The sequence below is a fragment of the Bombus affinis genome, chromosome 4 (assembly GCF_024516045.1).
Source record: "Bombus affinis isolate iyBomAffi1 chromosome 4, iyBomAffi1.2, whole genome shotgun sequence".
NCBI lineage: Eukaryota > Metazoa > Arthropoda > Insecta > Hymenoptera > Apidae > Bombus > Bombus affinis.
Genome location: NC_066347.1, coordinates 11,404,321 through 11,429,892, shown reverse-complemented (window position 1 = coordinate 11,429,892; position 25,572 = coordinate 11,404,321). Strand labels below are relative to the sequence as shown.

The 25,572-nt window shown below is 37.2% G+C and overlaps 5 protein-coding genes and 1 long non-coding RNA gene across 15 annotated transcripts in view; 4 read left to right on the top strand and 2 right to left on the bottom strand.

Annotated features, from left to right (window-relative positions):
• Positions 1–136: 136 nt before the first annotated feature.
• On the bottom strand, positions 137–9,025 carry LOC126915078 (uncharacterized). 5 transcript variants are annotated; one of them, XM_050719437.1, is made up of 7 exons: positions 8,892–9,025; positions 8,580–8,812; positions 7,576–7,742; positions 7,270–7,495; positions 6,161–7,191; positions 5,755–6,056; positions 137–5,383 (listed from the first exon to the last, which is right to left on the bottom strand). In XM_050719437.1, exons 2-7 carry the CDS (start codon positions 8,641–8,643, stop codon positions 5,311–5,313), a joined length of 1,863 nt encoding a protein of 620 aa, XP_050575394.1. In that variant the 5' UTR covers positions 8,644–8,812; positions 8,892–9,025; the 3' UTR covers positions 137–5,310. The 5 variants fall into 5 exon arrangements, with proteins under 5 accessions (XP_050575394.1, XP_050575393.1, XP_050575396.1 ...); XM_050719436.1 differs by having other exon boundaries at positions 8,580–8,803; positions 8,892–9,020; XM_050719439.1 differs by having other exon boundaries at positions 6,161–7,179; positions 8,580–8,803; positions 8,892–9,020.
• Positions 5,298–5,638, top strand: LOC126915186 (uncharacterized). Its single transcript, XR_007710063.1, has 2 exons — positions 5,298–5,432; positions 5,493–5,638. It is a non-coding gene; the product is annotated as an uncharacterized LOC126915186 (long non-coding RNA).
• Positions 9,026–9,296: 271 nt separating the features above from the next.
• On the top strand, positions 9,297–14,471 carry LOC126915071 (probable serine/threonine-protein kinase kinX). The gene is made up of 4 exons (XM_050719422.1): positions 9,297–9,831; positions 9,953–10,742; positions 10,845–11,036; positions 11,263–14,471. Exons 2-4 carry the CDS (start codon positions 10,639–10,641, stop codon positions 13,259–13,261), a joined length of 2,295 nt encoding a protein of 764 aa, XP_050575379.1. The 5' UTR covers positions 9,297–9,831; positions 9,953–10,638; the 3' UTR covers positions 13,262–14,471.
• The window catches only part of LOC126915125 (very-long-chain 3-oxoacyl-CoA reductase-like), a 22,867-nt gene continuing 11,582 nt past the window's right edge, over positions 14,288–25,572 (top strand). Inside the window, exons 1-4 of the mRNA XM_050719551.1 lie at positions 14,288–14,628; positions 15,588–15,963; positions 16,432–16,775; positions 16,990–17,280. Coding sequence (XP_050575508.1) covers positions 15,589–15,963; positions 16,432–16,775; positions 16,990–17,269 — 999 coding nt within the window. The 5' untranslated portion in view covers positions 14,288–14,628; position 15,588 and the 3' untranslated portion in view covers positions 17,270–17,280. The remainder of the gene's footprint in view (positions 14,629–15,587; positions 15,964–16,431; positions 16,776–16,989; positions 17,281–25,572) is intronic.
• The window catches only part of LOC126915063 (elongation factor-like GTPase 1), a 28,067-nt gene continuing 22,054 nt past the window's right edge, over positions 19,560–25,572 (top strand). Inside the window, exons 1-4 of one of the 6 annotated variants that reach the window (XM_050719405.1) lie at positions 19,563–20,240; positions 20,642–23,182; positions 23,362–23,487; positions 23,778–23,929. In XM_050719405.1, coding sequence (XP_050575362.1) covers positions 20,655–23,182; positions 23,362–23,487; positions 23,778–23,929 — 2,806 coding nt within the window. In that variant the 5' untranslated portion in view covers positions 19,563–20,240; positions 20,642–20,654. Of the gene's footprint in view, positions 20,241–20,477; positions 23,183–23,361; positions 23,488–23,777; positions 23,930–25,572 lie in introns of those variants that run through there. The other 5 variants (XM_050719404.1, XM_050719403.1, XM_050719406.1 and 2 more) reach the window with 5 other exon arrangements.
• The window catches only part of LOC126915110 (uncharacterized), an 11,328-nt gene continuing 8,569 nt past the window's right edge, over positions 22,814–25,572 (bottom strand). The window contains exon 6 of the mRNA XM_050719519.1: positions 22,814–25,473. Within this exon, the coding sequence (XP_050575476.1) occupies positions 25,355–25,473 (119 nt within the window). The 3' untranslated portion in view covers positions 22,814–25,354. The remainder of the gene's footprint in view (positions 25,474–25,572) is intronic.

Below are 25,572 nucleotides of genomic sequence, written 5' to 3'. Positions count from 1 at the left end.
CGAAATTTCTTGGAAATTTTTCATTGACATATTCCAAGGAAATACCCACGCATACATATGAGTGAACAAATAGGTGGGTATATTAATTAAAGATTAATTAAATTCAGTGCAGATCGAATAGTTAATAACAAATAGATTATGTAAAGTATTGATTTATTACAATCAAACGATAGTCTACTGACACACAATGTTCTAATACAACTTATAACAATTTATAATACTTCACTTACACAAGTAAGCGCGATAAAGATTTCATTCTAAACCTACTCAGATAAATATATTACAATATTTTAGATCGCTAAAATATTTATTTGACGAACAATCGAATAATTCAAATTTTTGTACCGTTTGAATTACAAGAGTCTTAAACGTTTTTTTTTTCTTTTTTTTTTTCAAATTCATTTTAAGTACCCGCTTGTACCCTTTCTCGTCGAACGACTGTATACACGTAGAAAGAGATTTATTATATAATGAACACATTTCTTTCGAAAATGCAATACAGTCAAGTTTAATGAACACACGAAATACGTCGATTATCATAAGAAGAGATTTCGATTCTCACAGAGTCTGTTTATAGTTGGAAATACGTATATGTAGTAATCGCATATGGATTTCGTTTCATTGGTTTCACGTATGCTTCGATTCCCTTTAAATGTAATTTTATTCGCGAAGTTGGTTTTAGAACTGCTTCCTATTACTACGATCTCTCAGTTATACATATACATATGTATGTACTTATGTTTCCATCAAGCCGAATATTTGCCTATACGAAGTTTATACATATACCGAAATTAATAAATCCTTTTTTCTTGAAAAAGAAGACGAAAAGGATAATGAAACATTCGGTACATTCTTCTTCAAATTATATCAAATAATTGATATGAAACATTACATTTCACGTAATCATGTTATTATACCCTACCTTCCTTTCCTTCTTTTTTCCTCTGTCTCGGTATGTAGCTATAACTGTAACTTAATAAAAAGATAATTCGTAACTTAGTATATGCAGGTATATGCAATATGTAATAATTCGATATATATATATATATATATATATATATATATATGAACATCATTGTCATTTTCCTGTGACTTTTCAATAACTTTGAATATCTTGAAACTCGAATTCTATCTATTGATATTACATATATAATTCCATATTTCCGAAAAATAATTACAATGGGAAGTTTAATCTATAATACTTAATAATTCAATAATAATTATTATAGATTTTAATAATTATAAACGCATTATCAATTTCACAAACGAACATATGTATTTTAAACTTTTCTTCGTGTGGATATCTATACGGAGTCCAGTATTTCGATTCATATACTTATGTATGTATTTTAATTGAAACAAATAGATACTATTGATACTCCGAAGAAGATTGTCATCAAAACTTGAATCACGATTTTATATCGAATAATATAAGTTTCAAATGAAAATCAAACGTGGAAACATTTCAAAGGTTACTTAGAATTTCGAATTTAAAAAACGAGAGAACATTGCCGTTTATAATATTTTAGTATTACACAAATGATAAAAACCGCGGGAACGTGTATAACTAATATTAAAATAGACTTAAAATAATTATCATCGAATCAAAGATATTTTAGATAAATCAGACTTGCTGGATATTGTACCTCGCCGATGTATATGCATACCTACATGTGTAAGCATGTACATACATACATATGTATTGTAGAATATAGTTGAACGCAGAATCATCGTATAATTATAAAGTTACGGTATGTACCATAGTTTGAAATTCTTGACATTATGATAGACGCAATAGAAGATTATGTTATAAAAATTTTTCTTTTCTTTTCTTTTCCTTTATGGTTACCAATGTTTTCTTAGCTATTTTTCATATATTCCACGATCTCTTTCATATCCTGAGTTTTACTCAAACGTTCACGCACGTTAACGTTACTTGCAAAAATCAAAACAACGAACACTTTAAACAAAACTATTTCTTCTCTTATATTCTTAGATTTAACCAAGTTTTCGAAGTTTACGTTGGAAATAAGCATTACGAATGTCATAAATTAACTATTACAGAAATAATTTTTATTTTGTCGATGTTTATCTTATACATAGAGTTCACTCGAATTACGAAATTCGTAACGAAGAAATCGCAGATTCATTAAGGGATATAAGCAGCTTAAATATCTTTACTAGGGCTGAACACATTAAATGGTAACCAACAAGAGAAATGGTGGCGTTGTTCTATCAGACGAATGTAATTATAATAAAAAATTACCTCAATAATTGATTTGGTTTATTTAGCTGATTAAACGCTATATGTATATATTACGTATAACTAATACGTAATAATACCTGTAACGTATTAAATTTTATTTTGCTAATATTAAGCACAGTTTTCACCTTCTACGTACACATAAAATTTTTATTAATTAATAAACTAGTGACGTAGTACTTTTAATCATTCATAGCTGTTAACATGTCCTGCTTTGCTCGTTAGTCGTAAATGATTGCCAAATAATTAATTTGCTAATTTATTAATCAAGGCCTTGGAAAGAATCAAAATATTATTCGATCCTTTTTCATACATTATACCGTTCCAACGATAGTTTATGCGCTATATATCATAATAGACTATACACTTGGTTTCTAATTATGAGACAACACAAATCATTACAAAATTCGCTAAAAAAACATATACAGCGCTTTGTTATCTCAAAGAAATAATTTTATGAAATGTTAATATCACTTCCTATGTATATTATGAAAATTATACTATTTCGCACAGAGTTTACATATTACGCTGCATTACGTAAAATAATATTGGTAAAATAATATCGCGCGGGTAATTTTAAAAGTAACCTTTGAGGCAATGTTTTGTCACTATTACGTTCGTCCGCCCGAACTTATCCAATATTCTCTCAATTAATCACACACCTCTTATTTACACTCTTAACCGGAGCAGAACTACGAAACGTACTCTCTGTGCATGTTTGATTAACGTAAAGTGATAAATGTATGCAAAAAATTTAATTATCAAAGGAAATTAGTAACAGCAATCGTTAATTAATTTTTGCAACTTATTACTTTTACATTTCTATATACCTTTGAATATATAAACAGTAATTGGATAATAAATATGTGCTTTTGCATAAGATAACAAATATTTGTGAAAATAGTTACAACTAATAAATAATCGTATTTTTCTTACAATTGATCAACTAACTGATTGATTAAAGTGTTTCACAAATATAACAAAAATATAAAATAACACAAAAGTACAACGGATTAAAATGACGATGAGATTAATAATGTCATAATGATAATGAAATACTTATTAATTTTTGTTAACGTATTATCAATAGTTAGTCATCCTAGACCTTACTAATTTATAGAATATTTGTAATAATGTAAAAAAATGTCTTACATTAGGAAAGGAATTTTAGTGAAATATGTATGATTAGCGAAATACATCTCCGACTTGATTCAAATAGAAATATTTGTATATCATTAAATATGATCAGTCTGATTCTTAAATTCTATCCATAAACTAAAATATATTATAATTACCAAATATTGCATGCTTCAGGGGACCATTTCGTATTTTGTTTCATATGGTAAAAATCATTGATCACCGATTAGAGACAACGAGTATTTCGCCCATGCGTGGATCGTACAAAGTACGTTGTTACAAATAATCCCCAATAAGAAAAATCATTCTTATCACTTTACATAGAGTGTAATTGTATAGACTTGAAAACGTTTATCCTTATACCAAAATGTTAAACTTAATCGTTAGAAATTTTCACCATATCTTATGCGAGTCGATCGTTTGAATGTAAAATTTGGCCAACTACAATCATACTTTCCATTAAAAATCACGAGAAAAAAAAGATCATAAAATGAACGTTTTATATACGAAATAACAGATTTTCCCAAGTGCCGATTTAAGAGTTTTAAGACGAATATTATATCTATGTATGCGCGTAACACACAAATGCACGAACGCTCGCATACATAACGGTGAAATATAACAGAATAGAGTCAACATTCGCACGATAAGTGGAAGAAGCAACAACATATACGTACTAAGGCTGATTTAGGCTATTTGAACCAATAGATCTGTTTCAAGCATATGTATATACAAATTGTAAAACAATTTCTATTATTTAACATATCGTACACTTATGTTTCATGCTAAATGAACGGCAAAAATTAACTAAAACGAATATATTTATGTAATTTTTATATAACTCGGAGGTTGTACTCAATATTGATATGTATTCTTAAAAGACTTCAAAACATATATGTATATATATACTTGTGCACTGCACATTATCTAATAGATTTACTTTTGTCCATTTTCGTCAGAATACCAGAGTATGGAAAGAAAATTTATATGAAAATATTTTTAATTGAGCTAGAATATCGTGTTTAAATATCATAATCAAATAAAGGCTTCTACGCTAAGATTTTCATGAAAAGTTATTATAATAATGAGACGTAGAAATTAACAATAATATAAATAATGGTATAACGGTGTAATAATATTCGAATAAGTTATCAAATTGTCATTGACTTACCTGCAACCTTCATATCCTATTTTATACTCACTTTTCTCTCACGTTATTGAACAATTAGTATTGAAATTATCGTAAATAGGTATCGAAATTAACAACTGGCAAACAAATAAAGAAAAGTGTATATGTAACAATGAGTATAATATGAACTAATCTGTTCTTTATATTTTATTGCGTTATCCAGTTTCTCGAAATATATATATATATATATATATATATATATATATATATATATATATGTATATATCGTACTGCTCATGACAAAACAATAAAGGAATTCCGTAATAAAACGATGAAAATTCAATTTTCAGTTCTGTTGATGAATCTTTAACAAATGATATGCATGGAACATAGTTAAAAATACTTTGGGTAATTACGTCCTTAAACATATCGGAATTGTAAGTTGCTATGCAATAAATATATTATCTAAACTTTGCTCTCAAAGTTTAATAACATGTAAAGAAAAACCGTGAGAGCAAAAGCGTGACTTATTTTTTCCATAGGTCATACATAGTTTGAGTATGTGTGTGAATAGTTTATATAGAGCGAACAAGATAGAAAAAGTTTCACCGTAACTTTGAAATCTGGCAATGTAATACCATTTACCGACAATATAACGTTGTCTGCAACGCAATAAAATATGAACATTGTTCGTCTTCCTTAATATTGAATTTTGATCAATGGTAGTGTAATATAAATCATTTTAATAGTTATACGATGCACAGGAAACACATAACTGCGATCAATTTTCATCCGAGGATTCTGTGGAACTTTGAGGCACTGGGTTGAACCAATTTTCACGAATGCCAGTGCTCCTAGAAACAAAGAAATATCGACAAAAGTCAATCAATCGATAGCGCAAATGTAAACTTAGAAAATTCATATTGTTTCGTTTACTAATTTTTCGAAAAATTTATAATTCAGATTGGACGAATAGTATCGGAAAGAAGATATTAATGAGACACGGACACCGGAGACGTAACTAATAGACAGCAGAAGAGAATGAATAAAAGATTTACACACGATCTTGTATTATACTATGATAAATCGTTAAATTTTTCTTCATACGACATGTTATCACGACTATTAGTTGTAGTGGTTCGATAATCCTTAAACGTTATAAAGCGATTTAATATTAAGTTAAGTAAAAAAAGAAAGAACGATAATTCCCGTTTTCTATAATTACCTTGTTCGTTGACGGGTACTTATAGGCAGTGTGAGTGAAGTTCTATAATACTGAGGAGTAACATTCGAAGCTGTTTCATCTGGTCTTCTATGTAACGTCATAGTTTCGTGCGGAGACGTAATTAATTCATCTTCGTTATCTAAGTAATAACGAGAACCTGTTGCGCTTTTACAATTTTCACATTCGCTTCTATAATCATCTGTATCGTCGTGGAGAGTAGAAAGAGCTTGTATGCTACAAGTGCACGCTACCGATTCGAAACTTCCTTCTTCGTTAATTCCATTAGCTATATTTAATGGTGGCTGGAATGCACGAAAATCATTATATACATATACAACAAGTAAGTGTATTTGAAAAGACAGAATTTTATAATACTTAAAATATTATGTTAGATTTTGTACTATACCTTAAAATCCTGAGATTTTAGTTCCATTTTAAGATCCAACGGTTGTCTTTCAATTTGTTGCAATGCCGAGGAAGAAGCAGAAGAGGGCTGTATTTGTACATCTTCGCGGAATGTTTCTGGATTTGTATTTTCCCTTGAATTTTCTAATTTAGTTACAACATTTTGCTGCGACGAATGTGGTATGTTCGACGTAGTAATATCAATCGTTATCGTAGATCGTAAAAATTCTTTCTGAGTGCAATCGTTTATAATATCTTGTAACTTTGCACTGGTACGAGTTGTTAAAGTCCTAGGAATTGTACGATGAGCAGTCACACTAGAATTTGGTAAGGTTGCGGATATTGTAAATGCTCCAGTTTGTCGAGGAAGGGTGGTATGCGTTTGATAACTTTTCGGAATAGCAGATTGTTGTTGGGTGAAGTTGGATAAAGGTTGTGCAGTTACATCAGGACGCTGATTAACGAAGTTCGGAATTCCAATGGGGGTAGGTAAATTTTCGTAAGTACTTGTTCCCACTGTGAAACTCGTCGTAGAAGTTCCTACACTGATACTCGGAGATAACGTTTCGTTTTGATTCGACTGCCGATAGCTAGCATATATGTTTGGATTCGATATTGGTCTACTTGGCGTTGAGATTAAGCCACTTTGATCCGTTATGCCGCCGTCGCAAATTAACGTTGACGAATTGCGATTTATACCACTTTGAGTGCTTCCTACTAACGATATACTTGTATGACTATTGATATTTGGCAAATAGGTGTTTGGAAAATTTAATTGCGGAAGCGTTTGTGGATTCATGGATAAAAGAGCTTGTTCGGCTCTCGCTGCTGCTACCGCTTCTTCGTAAGGTGGTGGAGCCTCGCCACGAGGAAAGTAATTATTTGGTGGTTTCCACAATGGATAACTAGCTCCACACGCAATATCATCCATAGGAACACCATGCGACAGTCCATCTCGTTCTAAATATCCCATATTACCTAAGTTTCTTTGGTCCTCTGCTAACTGTCTGTTCTGTCTTCCTGCCACGCAAACTTTTACAAAATAATCAAAATTTTTCATCTATTATCCTAAGATAAAAACACTCGACGCATTGTGAAGGAATATAATACCTCGTATCTTTCTTTGGCGCAAACGGTGTATTAAAAAAAATAACAGACTCAATGACAATACAGCTGTTGCAAAACTAGCAACAGATCGTAGTCCTATATCGTAATTTGTGGCAGCATCGTTCGCGTTGCTACCAATCCCATCAGATTTGTCATTCGGTATAGGTAACACCGTATCATCCAAACAAATATATTGGCAACAGATATGCCGGGTAGATTTACAATATTCCTGTTTAACGTAGAGTTAATCTTTCAGTCACAAAGAAAGAGAATAATACCAAGCGCAAAGCGATATGATTATTTTAGCACCTGAAATACCTCTGGACGATTGCAAACAAGTCTTCCACACCACTTTGGATTGCCATTATCGCATAGACAATATGTACAGGGTTCTGGGCCAGGAATGTATATAAAAGTATCTTCATAGATTCGTCCTTGTTGATCTTTGCATGGGACACCACTTTCTGCATGAATAACTGTAAAATATTTATAAAAGTATTCATAGGAACTATTATTCATTTATCAGATTAGTAAGCAGTGAAATTACGAGAAATGAATCTAGTAAATTGAATCATCGATTAATAATGTTTCCCTCTATTTGTCTTTTGTGTTATTTGTTTAAATTTCACACGGCACAAAAATAACAATTAACAACTATTTCGCTGAATATAAATATATTTGACAGCACAATTTACAGAAGGTTTGTATCTTGCTAGCGCATAAAGTGGCACGCGCATATCGTATCAAGCGATCAAGTAAGCAGATGAGCGACAATGTATATACATGCGTCATACGCACGTTACGTCAATCGAAAAATCCACCAAGTATCGAGTGTTAAAAGCTGCCGTTCGACGCATAAATATCGAGTTGGGGTAATAAATAAATGAATCTGCAAGTCGAATATACAAACGCAGAATGGTAAAAAGTATTTATATCGACGTATGATCGGATGGTTTAAAACGACGCTAGATGATGTTTCACCGATTCGTTGAATCGTAGGAGCGTAGCTTTAATAAAAAGGCTTTTTCTTCTTCTCCTCCTTGTTGTTGTTGTCGTCGTTATTATTACTATTATTATTATTATTATTATTATTATTATTATGATTATGATGATGATGATGATGATTATTATTATTAATCAGAACAGAGCGCGCAGGATAAAAGGTTAAGGTGAGCGTAATAAAAAGAAAAAAACTACTTGATAAAAAGCCGAGTGAGAAAGAGAGGAAGGTCTGTGTAAAAATGAGAAAGCATTTGAATTGAAACAATAGAAAGATCGGTATAAAGAAAAGAAGAGTGTCGTGTTTGACTCACCGTTAAAAAATAGAATAAATGCGTAAACTGCATAACCAAGAAGGTTACTGCCACTGTATTTCATTCTGCGTTTGTTATCTCATCATAATCGTAACCACTTGGAGCGGTGCAGCAACGAAGCGGAGAAGGTATCGTTGGACATCTCAAACGGTGTTTCGTTCCGATGAGTTGCTGTTGTTGGTCCTCAACATTTTTCACGACACAATCCCAACTAACATCTTGTGCTGAAACACCTGTATCATGAGTGATTTCTATAGGAGCAACAGTTATTTTCACACAGCTGCATATCTTAGAAACACTTCTTTTACTCACAAGTGTCCTTGTGAAGTATGCGTCCTCTCAAATAGGCACACCAACTTGCATCTACTTTGCACGGACTCCCGACACCCGGAATGATCGATTAGTAAACGGAGCAGCTATCGGTGTCGAGCACTGATACCGTAGCTATCGCCATCTTCAAGCCGTCCGCACAACTTTCTACGAGCAATTGCCATTCTTCTGCCGTGTCAGTCTTTCGCACCATCCTTCGGTAATGCCTTCGACGAGCTTACCTTATCCACTGCAATCGAATATTCTCTCGTTTATCGGAGTATCGTCTGCCGATACGCTACGCACCGTACCATAGAATATATCACCACAGATATCGCCAATAACGCACGCTTACTTCTTTCATACATACTACTTTCTCGCTCTTTCATTTATCGCACGTATATATAATTTTCTCTATACGTATAGTGAAAATAATTAAATTTTTTACGACAAAGAACAACCGAACGAGTGTACGATATATCCTCTATAAAATACACACGCACATATTCATACATAGATATCGTACGCGTCAATGAATATCTAAAATAATCGACTAAATTAAAACTGCTAGAAACAATCAATGACCGTATAGCGTCATTACGTCAAGCGTGGCGTTACATCCGGTTAAGCGATTGAATTCATATTTATGTTATTGATCGATTACACGCATACCGTATCTATACGTGGAAGCGAGATGAAAATCTATACTTTGAAAACAAAACAGATTCCCCTATCCTATCGCCTTTAACCTACCACGTTTAACGACTTTACGCAAAATGTAAAAAAATTTCAAGTAAATCCATCTCTATACTCACTTGCAACAATCAAAAGAAACAAGGAACATATAACGACACATAGAGAATAATAGAGCAAGAGAAAATAAAAAAAATAGGATAACAGTTTGCATGTTGGATCAAATATAGAAGTTGTAATTGTACGTCAGGTATGATGAATATCCGAGAAAGGAGAATTATTCAAAACTATTTACATATAGAATCGTTTAGAATGAAATTAGGAAAAGGATATTATTAATATTATATAATAATATATGTAATATTATATAGAAAAAAGAAAGATGGAAAAAAACGACGATTCGCCCGAAGACGTTAAACGAGCCACTTCGATCGAGCGTGAAATAAAGAGAGGACAAAAGGATGATACGTTCGAAGGTTATCCACGAATAGTGGAAAAGAAGAAAAGATGGGAGCACTGTGATAAACCACCTTTAAAGAAAACAAAGGCAAATGGAACTACAAGTTTCAACATTTTCAGATGATTCGCTTTCTTCTTTCATCGCGGATATCTTGCTTTCGAAATAGGAAAGAATCGCGTTAATTGTACACACGTAAAAAATATGTTCAATGTTCTAATTAAAGCAGGCTAAATGCGATTGAGAAGCTAATTTATCATCATGAATATATACATAATAAAATGCTTTATTTTATAATACAAGTCGGATTTGCATACTCCTTTATTCGACGCTCTCGAGGGCTGTTTCGCTGCTGTTTCAACTGTTCGATAGAACAGTTTCCTGCGAAAACAATTCGAAATCCGTAACGATAATCGAAGGTCGTTCGATTCAGCATCTGAAATGGTTCGATCAACGAACGGAGATTATTATGTTTTTCATTGATGTATGAAATAATGTACCTAACTTTATGATAAATTTGTGCCGTAGCATACAGAGAGGTCGAACGACGATTGCTGTGGAAAACAGAGAGGCAGGAAGAAAAAGACGGCGAAATTTACAATGGTTTCGGTATTTGAAGAGCCTTGTACATTTGCAAAATCGGACATCATACCTAGACACTGTTTAACAAAACAAGATTATATCGATATGTTAGCGACTGCAAGGTGAAAGTTTGAACTTCGTCAATGAGATTATTCATCGTGAGATTCATCAGTCGGTTTTACGGAATAGCAAACGTAACAAAAGATTCTGATATTTTCACATAGTCGCAAATGCCCGCCAGATAAGAAGACAGTGCTTAGGAAACTAAGACCAGTGTCACCGCGAATCAAGGAATTGGCACAACCGACGAGACAACGAATGCTAATAACTTTACAACAAGGCGCGTCGATATTACCGCCGGCTCTCGTGGATAATCTCGTCCGAACCGTAGAGAACGAAACTTGTTTAACTCCTGAGTAACGTATCGATCGTTTAAGCCATTCTTTATCCACTTGGGTAACATTATCTGTTTGTTTATATTCTCTGTTTTGTTTTATTTTGTTTTTCGTTTCGTTTCGTTTCGTTCTGTTCTGTTTTCCACCGAAAGATACATGATAACGATGGTTATGCGGTTGGAAAAATAATTTTGAAATTTCTTGAAGCATCGTCGAGATGTACACGGATGCGAAATATCTTTTGTAGACAAGCTGCAAAAATCTCGCGTAAAAAGAAGTCTGACGGAAAGAAGAGGAAAGGAGGAATGGAGAAATGGCAATATAAAGAGGCAAACAAATTAAAGAAATCAAGCGTTGGTATGGCAACCGCAGGATTTTTCGACAAAGATTCAATTTCTTGTCAATATCTTATGGCCGAACGTTTTGTCCGAAGTATCTTAAAATCGAAATGCTCGTATCCGAAGTCGGAGTTGAACGATGTCGCGGAAGTGATAATCAGACGTCTGACAGATGTTCTCGAATATAGCCCTCCGCAAGACGAAGATCGTAAATCGCAACAAGTGCGTTATTTAGCCGATGTAATAGCCTGTTGGATAACCGGAGTGCTGTCGGAGGTCGCGCAATACCAAGAGGACAAACTCGTAGAACGATGTCGAAGGAAAGAAGAGGAAATGAGAATAGACGAGGAGGAGGAGGAGGAAGAGGAGGAGGAGGAGGAGGAGGAGGAGAAGGAAGAGGAGAAGGAGGAGGAGGACGACGACGAGGAGGACGAGGAGAAAGATAAGGACGAGGACCTAAGGAAATACGAAGAAGACGACGAAGACCGCGAATCAGATTTGGATTGGGAAGAGGATGCAAAAACGATGGACGAGGAAACGGAAACAAAAGAAATGGAGCCTCGAACGGAAGATTCGGAAGTAGCGGAAATAGAATTGCCAGTGGATATGGAAACGGAAACTCAAGTGGAACCAACGGCACAAGTGGAAACTGAGATACAAACGGAACCGAAGGCTCAAGTTGAAGCGGAGATAGAAGCGGATATGGAAACGGAAATGGCAAAAGAATTAGAAGCAGAATCAGGATTGGAAGAAATACCAGAAATCAAATCGGAGGCAGAACCAGAACTACAACAAGAATCGGTAATAGAAACGGAAGCAGAACTGGTACCAAAAACAGAGCCAGAACCGGAGTTGGTACCGAAAACAGAACCAGAATCAGAACCAGAGTCAGAATCAGAAGCAAAAGCAGAAGCAGAAGCAGAAGCAGAAGCAGAAGCAGAAGCAGAAGCAGAAGCAGAAGCAGAAGCAGAAATAAAACGAGAGCCAGAATCAGAATCGGAAGCAGTAGCAGAGTCAGTAGCAGGACTAGAACCGGAAGCAAAATTAGAAGCAAAATCGGAAGCAGAGCCAGAAGCAGAATTAAAAGTAGAATCAGTATCGGAAGCAGAAAAAGTGGCGGTAATAGAGCCAAAATCGGAATTAGAAACAGAGATAGAAGTAGAAGCAAAAGCGGAAGAAGCTCGAGTCGAAGACAAGAAGGTAGAAGAACCGTTGGAAGAAGCGAGAGTGGAAGTATCGTCGCCGGTTGAGATGGAATTACCCAAACATATAGACGTTATCGAGGGTTTGGAAGAATTGTTTAAAACCGATCTCCCTTTCCTTACGTTCGACAAGATTATCGATACTATCTACAAGATGATCGAAAGCATGCCAGAAAATACGGGCGATGATCCGATAACAAATGGCATACATCGTGCAATTTACGAAAAGTTGAGTAGTATAGTAAGGTTGGAAAACCCGGATCTATTGACGGAAGAATTGAAGACCATTATGAACATAGTATGCGGAAAGATGGCAAATTGGTTAAGATCGATACTAAGTAAATCGCAGATGGCGTTCATGGAACGATACATGCCGGAAGTAGAGTCTAAAGAAATTAGAAATTGGACTCGATGGCTCGAGTATATCAGTGACGTGGCCAAAGATTGGAATATATGGTTACGGACCGTAATCGAGAAATTGTTGGAAATGGAAAGTGAGAAGATCACTCGCGGAGAATGGCAGGATTGGACAAAATCTTTCGATACCAAGGCTCTGCTTTGGAGACGATTTCACCTACAAACTATGCACCAAGCGGATCGTAACGTTACGATGTTGATTGGTCGACGCGTCGTTAAAACAGGAACAAAGGGCATGATTCCCGATACATCCGAGCGATTAATCAACGCCACTGACTTACACGTTTGAAAAACATCACCCGTACACGCGTATCCTTCTTCTCCAATTTATTTGCTTTACCGCTTATTTACTACACATTTTATTTCATTTACTATCATTTTGTAACTAGCTAACTAATATAGCTAACTAGTATAACCAAGCACACTCGGTTAGATGCGTATAAAAGCGCAGAAAATACGTAAACGTAGACTTTAAGATACTCGCTCGTTCGAAGCTCGCGAACGTTTAACCTACTCGAAATCGAAATAACGAGAAGCGGAAAGACGAAAAACGAAAAACGAAGACAAGAAAATATAGAAACTCGTGCAACTTGTAAACGACAAAATAAAAAGATAGACAAATTACGATCGGATTATTCGTATTAGGTATTTAGGCGAACATCGTTGTCGATAGATGTATTATCGGATATATTGTTTGATGTTATGTTTCAAGTAATACGCAATACGAGTAGGCAAGGAGAAACGCAGAGGCAAATTATCCACGTTGGCATTCCACTTTTTCGATCGGCAGTATTTGCTACACGAGAACGTGGCAAAGCAAAGTGTGTCAAAGAAAAAATTAACCGTTCCCCTGCCTTGGCAAAGAAAAGGTGGAAGCAAGACTTTCTTCTGGAACGACTTAACGCTGACGTTGCTCGTCGTGCGCCGACCGTCTATGTCCGATACATTTACGTTACGTTACATCTATACGTTGAAACCACATACTCGCGCATACTTACTATACGTATATCAAACACGTCTCGTTCGCGATCGCTTGAATTCGCGTCCACATGCTTATCTAGGTCTGCGCCCGCGCAAACTCCGCAACGCTTCCTACTACCATCGACCGTGCCACGGTATCGTCTCCTCTCGCTTCCTCCTTTTTCCTTCGGCTTCCCTTCCCTTCCCTTCCCTTCTCTTCCCTTCCCTACCCTACCCTCTCCCCCGCCCCCTTTTCACCTACTCCCTCCCTTTCATTTCACCTTTCTCCTCCCTTTTCCGCTTTCTCTCGGCTACTCTCTTCCGTACCCTTCAGCGATCCGGCCTGCTCTCCGACCGTATCTTCCAGTTTGCTCGGCTCCGTATCGTTCGTGTCTTTCCATTCGTCTCTTCTCTTCCATTCGTCGATATTTCGATTAATCAAAGTTGCTTCTCGTCCTCGTTCTTGTTCTCGTTCCCGCACGGAATACACGCGTGTGATTACACAGAGTTTTCTCCCTTTCCTCCCGCGGAAGAGCATTTTTACTTATTTTTTAATGAGCTTAATCGTTTCACCGTTACGACAACGTCTCTATCGTGTCAAAGAGAAACAACAGAGAGTTGAATCGAGAAAGAAACTTCGTTATCATCGTCCTCGTCATCAGCATCACCGATCCGTTTCGACGATATCAAATACAGGTAATCCGCTAAAACCATCGGTGCATCTTATCTGTGTTAATCGTTTTTGCCGATAGTAAGATAGTAAGATAGTAAGATAGTAAGATAGTAAGATAGTAAGATAGTAAGATAGTAAGATAGTAAAATAGTAAGATAGTATGATAGTAAAATAGTAAGATGGTAAGATGTCGTCTGATATCTTTTATGCCCTTTGGAACGAACGACATGTATAATATAATCGTGTCTCATTCGCGACATGTCGCTGTCGCAACCTTCGAGGCCTTATCGATAGAATTTACTGGTCTAGAAAATTGGTAATCTTTACGCTTGTCTTTCTCAAATATTACGTTGATTCAGTCGCTTAGACTTGAAATTTCCTTCGATAAAGCTTTAGTAGTCTTTAGTAGTTTAGCAGTCTAGTTACAAACGTTCGTCTTTTCCTAGACTCTTTCGTAAACTTACGTCGGAATTATTTTCGATTCGAAGATGCTTACCGTTGTAAAAAGCGACTTACCGCTTCTACAAGAGACAGCGTACGTACGTCATCGACTATTATGCAGCGATTTCGCCCGATATGATATTATACGATACTACGATACACGTACATGTATAATACAGTAAATTATATAGGTAACTAACGCTCTGTGCATATACGCTTTGCCATATACATACGTAAGTTAATCTACATATGTATAAAAGCGTACGCGTATATTTGCTCGCGCGGCGAAAAAGGTATCAGCGCGATAACCTCGTCTGTCAAAGTCAGCCAATGATTCGCTCGATCGTCGTGTTATCGCATACGGGGGTACGCCGATGTGCGATCGCGCAAGGGAGGAGAAACGAAGAAAAAAAATTCGTAGAGAGGATGACACACGGTTAGATGCGAACGATACCGGTAGATGCGCGTCACCGTTCGAGGGAATCGTTGCTTCGACTCGTAGCCCGCTGATCGAACCAAGTTGAATCGTTCATCGTTTCAGGATGACATTGACGTGTTTGGAAAAAGCATCGTTGGTCGTATTAGCAGCGATTGGACTGCGATTTTTATTACGAGTCAGCGTTCTCGTGTGGAAGAAACTAATAGGACCGAGCTTCGGTTTTGGTATTGACTTGAGGACGCAGGGTAAATGGGCAGTGATTACCGGTGCCACCAGTGGAATTGGAAAAGCATACGCGGAACAATTAGCCGAAAAGGGTCTGAATATCGTGTTGGTTTCACGAAGCCAAACGAAACTCGAGCAAGTCGCAGTTGAGATCAAACAACGGTATGGTGTCGAAGTTCGAATCGTGCAAGCAGACTTGACCGAGGGGCAAGTGGCTTACACGAGAATTGCCAAAGCCACCGAAGAACTCGAGGTATTTGTTCTTTCCCCTTTTTCTTCTCCTCTCTCTCTCTCTCTCTCTCTCTCTCTCTCTTTTCTTTTTCGTTCCATCCATCTATCCATCCATTCGGACCGTTCGTTCGTTCATTTTTGCTATCGCACGTGCCGAATAATAATTTATACGTACCATTCGACGCACTTACACGCGAGCAAGCACCTACACCGAAGATACAAATAGTTCGTTTTATTATTTCTATCCGCTAATTTCAAAATTCAATAATACACGGCCATAATGTATATAGGTAATGTATAATATTGTAATATCGTGTTGTGTCGTTAATGTACAGGTACATACAGGAAAACTTCTTTTTAGCAAAATTTTCAAATTAGCGCGAAATATATCGATATATTGAGAATCGTCGAGTCCGCGTCGCGTCCAAGGACGATCCATCTTTGGCGATTGTCGTTTAATCTTTCGATCGTAATGCGTCTTTATTAACAGGTCGCTGTGGTGGTAAACAATGCTGGGGCCAGTTACGACCATCCAGATCTATTTAATAACATCTCGGAGGCATGTTTAACGGAAATATTGCAGCTAAATGTCGCGGCGGTAACAGGAGTCGCAAGAGCTCTTCTTCCGCAACTGTTCGAACGTAGGAAAGGCGTTTTGATAAATATCAGTTCGGCGTTAGCGGTTATGCCGTCTCCCTACTTATCCGTATATGCCGCTAGCAAAGCCTATGTGCTCAAGCTCAGCTACGATTTGGCTGCGGAAGCAGAACCATACGGCGTCACCGTTCAATGCCTTACTCCCGGCCCGGTAGCCACCAAGATGTCAAAGATCAAGTAAGTCAAACGGAATTCGTTAAGCGACTTCCGCTTCTCTTATTTTATTCGATACACACGTTATATGCATTTATTCATCGAGACGGACACTTGTACGTTCTGACGTGGTTAAACGCCTGAATATTTCATAAGTGATACTTTGATTTCTATCCATACCTATTCATAGCTACATACGTACGTACATACATACTACATATCTACGTAACACCTTTAGGAAACCAACTTGGATGGCACCAAAGCCAGAAGAATTTGTAAAGGCTTCGTTAAAAACGGTCGGTCTGGAATTGTGCACGACAGGTTATCAGCCTCATTTCTTATTAACTGCTTTTGTACACGGTTTACAATGCATCTGCGAGAAAGGTGCGCTCTGGTTAACTTCCAAAATCATATGTAACATAAGAAATCGTGCTCTGAGAAAAGACAAGAAGAGAACAACGGGCAGTGCGAAAGGCGCAGGTTCGATCAGGGAGCATCAGTTACCCTTCGATAAATAGTATATAATATACTTCGTTATAGTATAACCTCTTACAAACGCGTTTTCTCCTTTCTTTCTGATTTTCGTTTTTCTTTTAGACGCAACGCGATAGACATCGTTTACTTTTAAACACGATCAGCTTCGTCTATACATGACTATGCACGTAATACGAATAACCAAGAAATCCGACGCTTCTGTCACTTCAATTTTGCCACACGGTATGAAACGAAATATTATAATAAAATTCAATTACTCTTTTAGATTCATTTCTAAGCTCTCTAATCGTTTTTTGTTTTTTCTCTTGTTTATTAAATAATTATTGTACATATATTATTATTCTATATTTATAACTGTTGTACGAACGAATAAAATGTCTGATTGTTTTTCTTTTTCTTTTCACTCTTTTCCCTAATAACTAATCCCACACGTAGTCTTTAATACATGTATGGCAACAATGACTCTTGAATTTTCCACGTATTTACATAGATGATTCTATTAGTCTATGGACCTCGTTACGACAACATAGATAATATCTAATAATAATAATAATAATAATGATAATGATGATGATGATGATGATGATGATGATGATGATAATAATAATAATAATAATAATAATTTCAAGTCAATGTATGCCATGTCAGAAAGGAAACTGGACTAGTGGATTGCGATCATGCGGCCAAGTGACAATATTTAAATAGATTTGTCGTACAGACATGCGTTCGTTTTTGCTTCTCCTTTACGTCGCATCGTCCCAATAAGAACGAAAATCTCTCTTTCAAAGACAACAATTACAATTATTCTTATTATCGTCATTATTACTATTACTATTATTATTGTTGTTGTTGTTATTATTATTATTATTATTATTATCATTATCACCATTATCATCGTCACCATTATAGTTATTGCCATTGTTACTATCAAATAAATCAATTCATTACATGTATGTAAAACATACATATATGTATATTGCTCGTACATATCTTTAGAAATGAAAGAGATTATATACTAAAATACTATTATTATCATCGTTTTAAAAAAGGTATTAATCGGAAAAATATAAGAAACGATATTTTGAAAGATTTTGTACCTATTCGTTGATGATTCGTTCCACGCAATACGCATTCAATGCGCCTGATTTAACCATTGACTAAATCCAGAATAGATCCAACATCGACTTTGAAAGAAATCGGATCATTTCTTACTTTCTCTTGTACAAAACTGCTACGACGAATATAAGAATTATGTTCGACTCGATCGTTGGAAGTAATAAAAATGGACTTGTCATCTTACGGGATATCGCGTTGCATGTAATACTATAATATCATCGAGTATGATCGGTGTACATGACCAGAGAGGAAATGAGAGTGTCAACGCTCGTAGTTCGTGCTTTTTCACGGTACAGGTGCTGCACCGTGCAGCCAAGTGCTGAATTTAATCGACATTATCATATACAAGAACCTATAAAGTTAGGAATCTGCCCAGTTTAGTTGCATTCTAGCATAGACAAGAACCTATTGAATTCCACGCTACAAAAATTTCATATTCGTATCTAATTTTCCAGACAAGTCGAGATAGACGAGTATAAGAATGACAAAATAATGAAACGAATTGTAAGTTATCTAAGAAAAAGAAATTAATCGTTTATTATATTTTTGAACGATGACACGTATAAAGCAGGGTTAGAAATAGTAGAAAATGTCAGGATATGATTTCTTTAATTGAAAATAAATTATCATCGTTTAGTTTACTATTAATCGATGTATAAGTTATACAATATTTATTTTGTAATACCAGAGAGCAATTTCTACTATTTCTAACCGCGCTTTATACGTGTCATCGTTTAAAAATATAGTAAACGATTAATTTTTCTTTTTTAGGCAACTTACAATTAGTTTTATAATTGCGCGACTTTGTCATTCTTATATTCGTCTATCCCGAATAGAAAAGTAGATATGAACTTTTCCGTAGAACCGTACAAGTGAATAGGTTCTTGTATATGCTAACGTCGATTAAACTCTGCACTTGGTCGCATGGTCGCATTCCACTAATCCAAGAACAGCCAGATTCATAAGCGTGAGCTACTCTCGTTTTCTCTCTGATATGGCATACGTTGACATCGCTACTTGACTAAATATATCGACCACCGACTTGACATTGCACGAGCCTTTCTATCTGTTCATAGCATATCTCCAGTTTGTGCTGTAATACTGACCGTATATGAATGTTCATAGATTTTATCGCGCCCCCTATAATTCACAGCGTCGCGTCGATCGCCACAGTAAAGGTAGTCGAGGAGGAGGATCAGAGATGGCGCAAAGTCGTATTCCATGTGCGCGTGTGCACTTGTTATATAACAAGTAACAGACGATTTATAACCGAAGTTTTCTTCCGTGATATTTTAACGGCTTTGGTCAATTTTTGCCGATAGTATTGGTCAACTACGATTGTTTGCAAGCGATCTTCGTTATTCGTCGATAAAAATAATTGCGTGCGTTGAAAGTAATTGGAATATTTATCCGACGTCACGTGTTACGTTCAGATACGTGATTCTTGGTGTACACTAACGTTTCCGATACGTTTTTCACTAGCCGAATCTCTTTGCTGGCCGAAACAAGCAATGCATTGATGCGGAAGGTTTAGCCTTTTGCAAAGGGTGGCGAGAAATCGTAGAAAGTAATTGATCGAGACACAAAACGATATACTTCATTAATGATCCTAACCTATGAACGCGAGGAAAAGTGTGAAAACCATTTTTCCTTTATCGAATATATGTCTGAAGGGATTAATAAAAAGACAGATACTTACAACGGTCAATCGTTGGCCAATAAACTACTCGTGTTGCGACCGATTAAGCAACCGAAACGAGTGGCATGTTGTGGAACACGACGACGATCGACAAAGCTACGATACATCATTCTGTTTAACGCACGCTATGTATTGTGGAAAGAAAATAAAGTGAAATAGTGTTTACCATAATTTTTATGGTGTGTATATAACTATACATATATATGCATATGTGTGTATATATATATATATGTATATGTATATGTATATGTATATGTATATGTATATCTGCGTGCGTGTGTGTGTGTTTGTGTATATATATATATATATATATTTATATATATATATATATATATTTATATTTATATTCATATTCGTAAGCGCATCATACATAAGAAAATATATAGTACGTCGAAATTTCTTTCTCTTGTACTTAGATACGTCGTTTCGCACGATCTTCAAGACTTCGGCTTATTATCCACGTTGTATTGTATACATGCACGTTTATCGATACTTTGAACATTCGTATCATTTACATTTGCTTGTAAATTAATCATAATTATAGAATCGGCGCAATTAATCGCATAATGCGGTTTATCAGTGCAGAAAAATTAATGGAAATTCAAAGGGAACCAGCTAATATACGTAACATCTGTATATTAGCTCACGTAGATCATGGTAAAACTACCTTGGCAGACTCTCTGGTTGCTAGCAATGGAATCATCTCTAATAAGCTTGCGGGTAAATTACGATACTTGGACAGCCGTCCCGACGAGCAACTTCGAGGAATTACGATGAAATCAAGCTGCATCGCTCTTTATCACAAGCATAATCATCAAGAATGCGCCATCAATTTAATCGATTCTCCGGGGCACGTGGACTTTGCTTCCGAAGTGTCCACAGCTGTGAGACTATGCGACGGTGCTATTATCGTGATCGACGTGGTAGAAGGTGTGTGCCCACAAACGCGGAGCGTCTTGTCCACTTCTTACGCAGAAGGTTTAAAACCAATTTTATTATTGAACAAAATAGACAGATTAATTACAGAAATGAAATTGTCACCGTTGGATGCTTACGTGCATTTAACGCAGGTTTTAGAACAGGTGAATGCTGTAATGGGAGAGCTATTTGCCAGTGACATGATGGAACGGGAAGAAAAGGAAGAGTTGAAAAAGGAAGCGACGGAGAGCATGTTTGAAAGGAGTATAGCGGATTGGCAGTCGGTACTAGAAGAGATAGACGACTCTACGTTGTATTTCTCTCCGGAGCAAGGTAACGTCTTATTTTGCAGTGCTACGGATGGCTGGGGATTCGGTGTTAAAGAATTTGCCAATATATTTTCGGCGAAATTGGGCTTCAGCGAAAAGGTTCTGTCAAAGACGCTTTGGGGAGATTATTACGTAAACACCAAGACAAAGAGAATAATGAGAGGAGCTCAAGAGAAAGCGAAGAAACCTCTGTTCGTTCAACTTATATTGGATAACCTTTGGTCACTGTACGAAACGATAACCGTTCGCAAGGATAAAGACAAGGTAGCGTGGATGGCTGAAAGATTGGGTATAAAATTGACAAACAGGGATTTGAGGCACACGGATGCTAAGGCTCAATTACAGGCGGTCTGTTCTCAATGGCTACCTCTGGCTCGCGCGTGTCTCGACGCCGTATGCGACATAATTCCAGCACCGGATAATTTAACCTCGGAAAAGGTAGAACGTTTGCTCAGCGGAAACTTTGATTTCTCTACATTGCCAGAGGAAACGCAACGATTGAAGGAAACGTTTTTAGCCTGCGATCCTTCCCCTCGTTCGCCTGTCGTTGCATTCATCTCAAAAATGTTTCCGGTAGAGAAGAAGATGTTGCCGGAGAATAAACCAAAACCGTTGACCGCCGAACAGTTGGCTGAACGAAGGGAAATGGCACGAACGAAGCACGCGGAGAAAATGACGAAGGAGCAACGATCGATGGAGGAAGTCGGAGAGGCGCGACGGAACGCGAATGATCCGAGCGACGGTAGTGGAGAATCGAAAAGTGGCGTTTCGATATCCGAAGAAATCCGCGTAGAAGATGAACACTCGGAAACTACGTTAATAGCGTTCGCTCGAATATATTCTGGATGTCTGGAAGAGGGAAGTGTCGTGTATGTTCTAGGACCGAAACACGATCCGCGTGAAATATCGAAAGGAGCAGGCGAGTTGGTACCGACAGACGAGGACGCGGCGTTGAAAAGCTCGAAGCCCGGAAGACACGTGACAAGAGTTACCATACGAAAACTGTACCTTCTAATGGGTAGAGAATTAGAACCGACCAACAAAGTATTCGCTGGTAACGTATTCGGAATCGGCGATTTGGAGGATTACGTATTAAAAACGGCAACGCTTTCCACCACCATCGCTTGTCCATCTTTCTCGGAGTTGACATCGCTCGGTGTACCGATAATGCGAGTGGCACTGGAGCCGAAACATCCGAACGATTTGCAACCGTTGATCAATGGGTTAAAACTGCTTAATCAGGCGGATGCCTGTGCCATCGTTCACATTCAAGAGACCGGAGAAATTGTATTAAGCACCGCCGGAGAAGTGCATTTGGAGAGATGTTTGGAAGATTTAAAGTTATGTTACGCGAAAGTCGATGTAAACGTGTCGGAGCCTATCGTACCGTTTAGAGAGACGGTCGTGCCTCCACCGAAGGTCGATATGGTGAACGAAGCGATCGAGAAGAAATCCGAAGACGTTAGTCTTGCTTCTTGGACGGCGAATCGACAGTGTTATTTCGAAATCGATGCGAGACCTTTGCCCGATAAAGTAACCAAGATCTTGGAAAAGAACGCCGATTTAATAAAGGCGTTCTATCACCATTATGGTAGATCGGGTTCGGAAAAAGAGCAGAAAGATATTGAAAAGATTACGATCGATGGCGAATTGGAATCGTTACGTTCGATGTCGGAGAGGAAGCAACGCGCGTTAGAATCGTTGAGAAACGAGTTGGCCAGTGCGTTTCGAGAAGCGGGGGAGAAGGACGCGTTAGACAAAATATGGTCGTTCGGGCCGCGAAACTGCGGACCTAATATCTTGTTGAACGAAACTGATTACAAGCAGAGGAAATTTTGGGAAAGTCACTCAAAGTCTATGGATCCACGTGCTCCGTAAGTAATCGTCGATACGACGAAGACTAGTACGCTGATAACCTTTCAGGTCCCCACGCCCACCCCCCTTCTCCTTTCTTCTTTTCTTTCGTTGATCGACAAAATACTTCGACATTAACTATATCTATTCAAACAAAGTAGACACGTTATTATCGTCGATATTATCCGCCATTATCTAGTTACGAGAGCAGCATGATCAATGGTTTCCAACTAGCGACGCTCGCCGGACCTCTCTGCGAAGAGCCTATGATGGGTGTCTGTTTCGTCGTGAAAAAGTGGGAAATTAATAATCAAGATTCACAAAGGTATATCGCTTCTTCGGGTAAAGCTTCATATTGCGTATTAAATTAGTCGAACGAACAAACTAAACGAAATTAACGCTTCGATTTCACAAGCATCGTGTACGTACCATATACGCGTTACTTTACACGTTGTACGTTTTTAACCCGTCGTCGTTTCCTTCTACGTATCGTCTCTTTCCTTTTCTCATCTTTCGTGCTTGCATTTTCCTTGCGTCGTTGCGTTTTAACGTTTCAACGTCTAATCAGCTAATAAAATCGAATATCGTTTGAAAAATAAAAACCTATGTTATTAGCGAAAATGGCAGCCAGAATCAAGGACAGATGGACGGTGGTCATTTGATGTCAGCATGCAAAGAAGCTTGCCGTCGTGCGTTTAATTCGAGACACCCTCGATTAGTTACTCCGATGTATAGCTGCAGCGTTCTAGTCAATTCGGACGTACTGGGTAAGTTTGATTTTGTTTTCATTTAACGAGTAATTGGGTGGATGAAGCAGGCCGGATGAAATGGAAAGACGAGTATCCTTATTACGTTGATTCGGATATATCGTCGAATTTTCGTATCGTAAAATACTTTGTCGCCTTTCGTTCGCTTCGACTGTCCGCCGCGACATTTATTCTCAACTTTTCGGATATACGGTCGTTTATACGATGCTTGCAAAACGTCAAGATGGTTTAACGAGGTGTCGATACTCTTTCTTGAAAGAGACAAGAATTTCTTAAAAGAAACCTAAACAGATTACACGTTGGGCGCGACACACACACACACACACACACACACAACGCGCGCGTACAAGGGATTAGGTAAAAAATGAATAACAGAATATTTTACTATCAAAAAATCTGGTTTGTATCGTTCGATTTGTATGTTTCGTTTCTGTAGGATTTCAAACGGAATAATTTATTCGGCACGATCTCTTCTCACCACTTCTTTCTCAACGTGAATTCACCCGAAGTACGATTCACGCGATCGTAATCCGTACAGTACGACATAATATTTTTTAATTTAACGCGATACGCTTCTTCTCGTAGGATATAGAAAGAGGCGGGGATGTTCGTTCGCAACGTTCTCTACGAGATTTACGATATTTTTGTTGCCGCGTAATCTGTGATCGATGCTTGTATTCGCGAGTCTATCTTACAGAATTGCGTAACATATTTATTAAAGATAAAATGATTTTTTCATTAATTTTACCATAGATTCACCATAGATTCGCCATAGATTCACCATAGATTCACCATAGACGGAGACGATAGTATTCGTACGATTAATTCGTTATTCTAATCGGATAAACGGTCAACCACCTATAATTTTCCGCTCATCGTACGATACGTTTGGCATTCGGTGTTATTCTACTATTTTTGTTACTACACGGAATACAGAAGGTAGTAACGCGAGTAAACGGTCGAATTCGTTCAAGGATTTAAGGAAAGAGAGTGACACGTTGAGCGACGACGATACTAGGAATGTAATATTTAACGCCGATTACGTTCGATCGTTACGTAGAATCACGTGGTGTAATCGAAATTATAACAGACAAACGTACGAAAGGATACAATACACGCAGCTTTCGCGATCTGATCGTTGTTTCACGGTGTCGGACTCGATGTTATAAACGTGCCTCGGTAGGGATAGATATACATATGCATCTAGATACGTATGATATATATATATATATAAATAAACGTAAGAAACGGACGAATCGATAAATAAATTGAGGCCGAAGCGAAGCAGAGAGAGGGAGAGGGAGAGGGGAGGGGGAGAGAGAGAGAGAGAGAGAGAAACGCTTATAACGAATAAATAGAAGGATACGCCGCTAAGCATAGTGTCGCTGATCGTATCGTCGAAAGTTGTTTGTTTAATCAACGAATCTAGTCCCAAACAGCTATATCCATAAGTTGTTGTACCTTGTACCATGGAAAGTTCAATCGTTCGTTCGCGTTTTCTCTGTCATTGTGAGAATCTTGGACCATTTCTCGTTGGAGACGATCTGCAAGGAACGAATAGTCAGACAAAAATCGTGTTAATCGTGGATGATTGGAGCCAGCAGCCAACAAGCAGCGGCGTTGATCATCGATATTTCCAATAT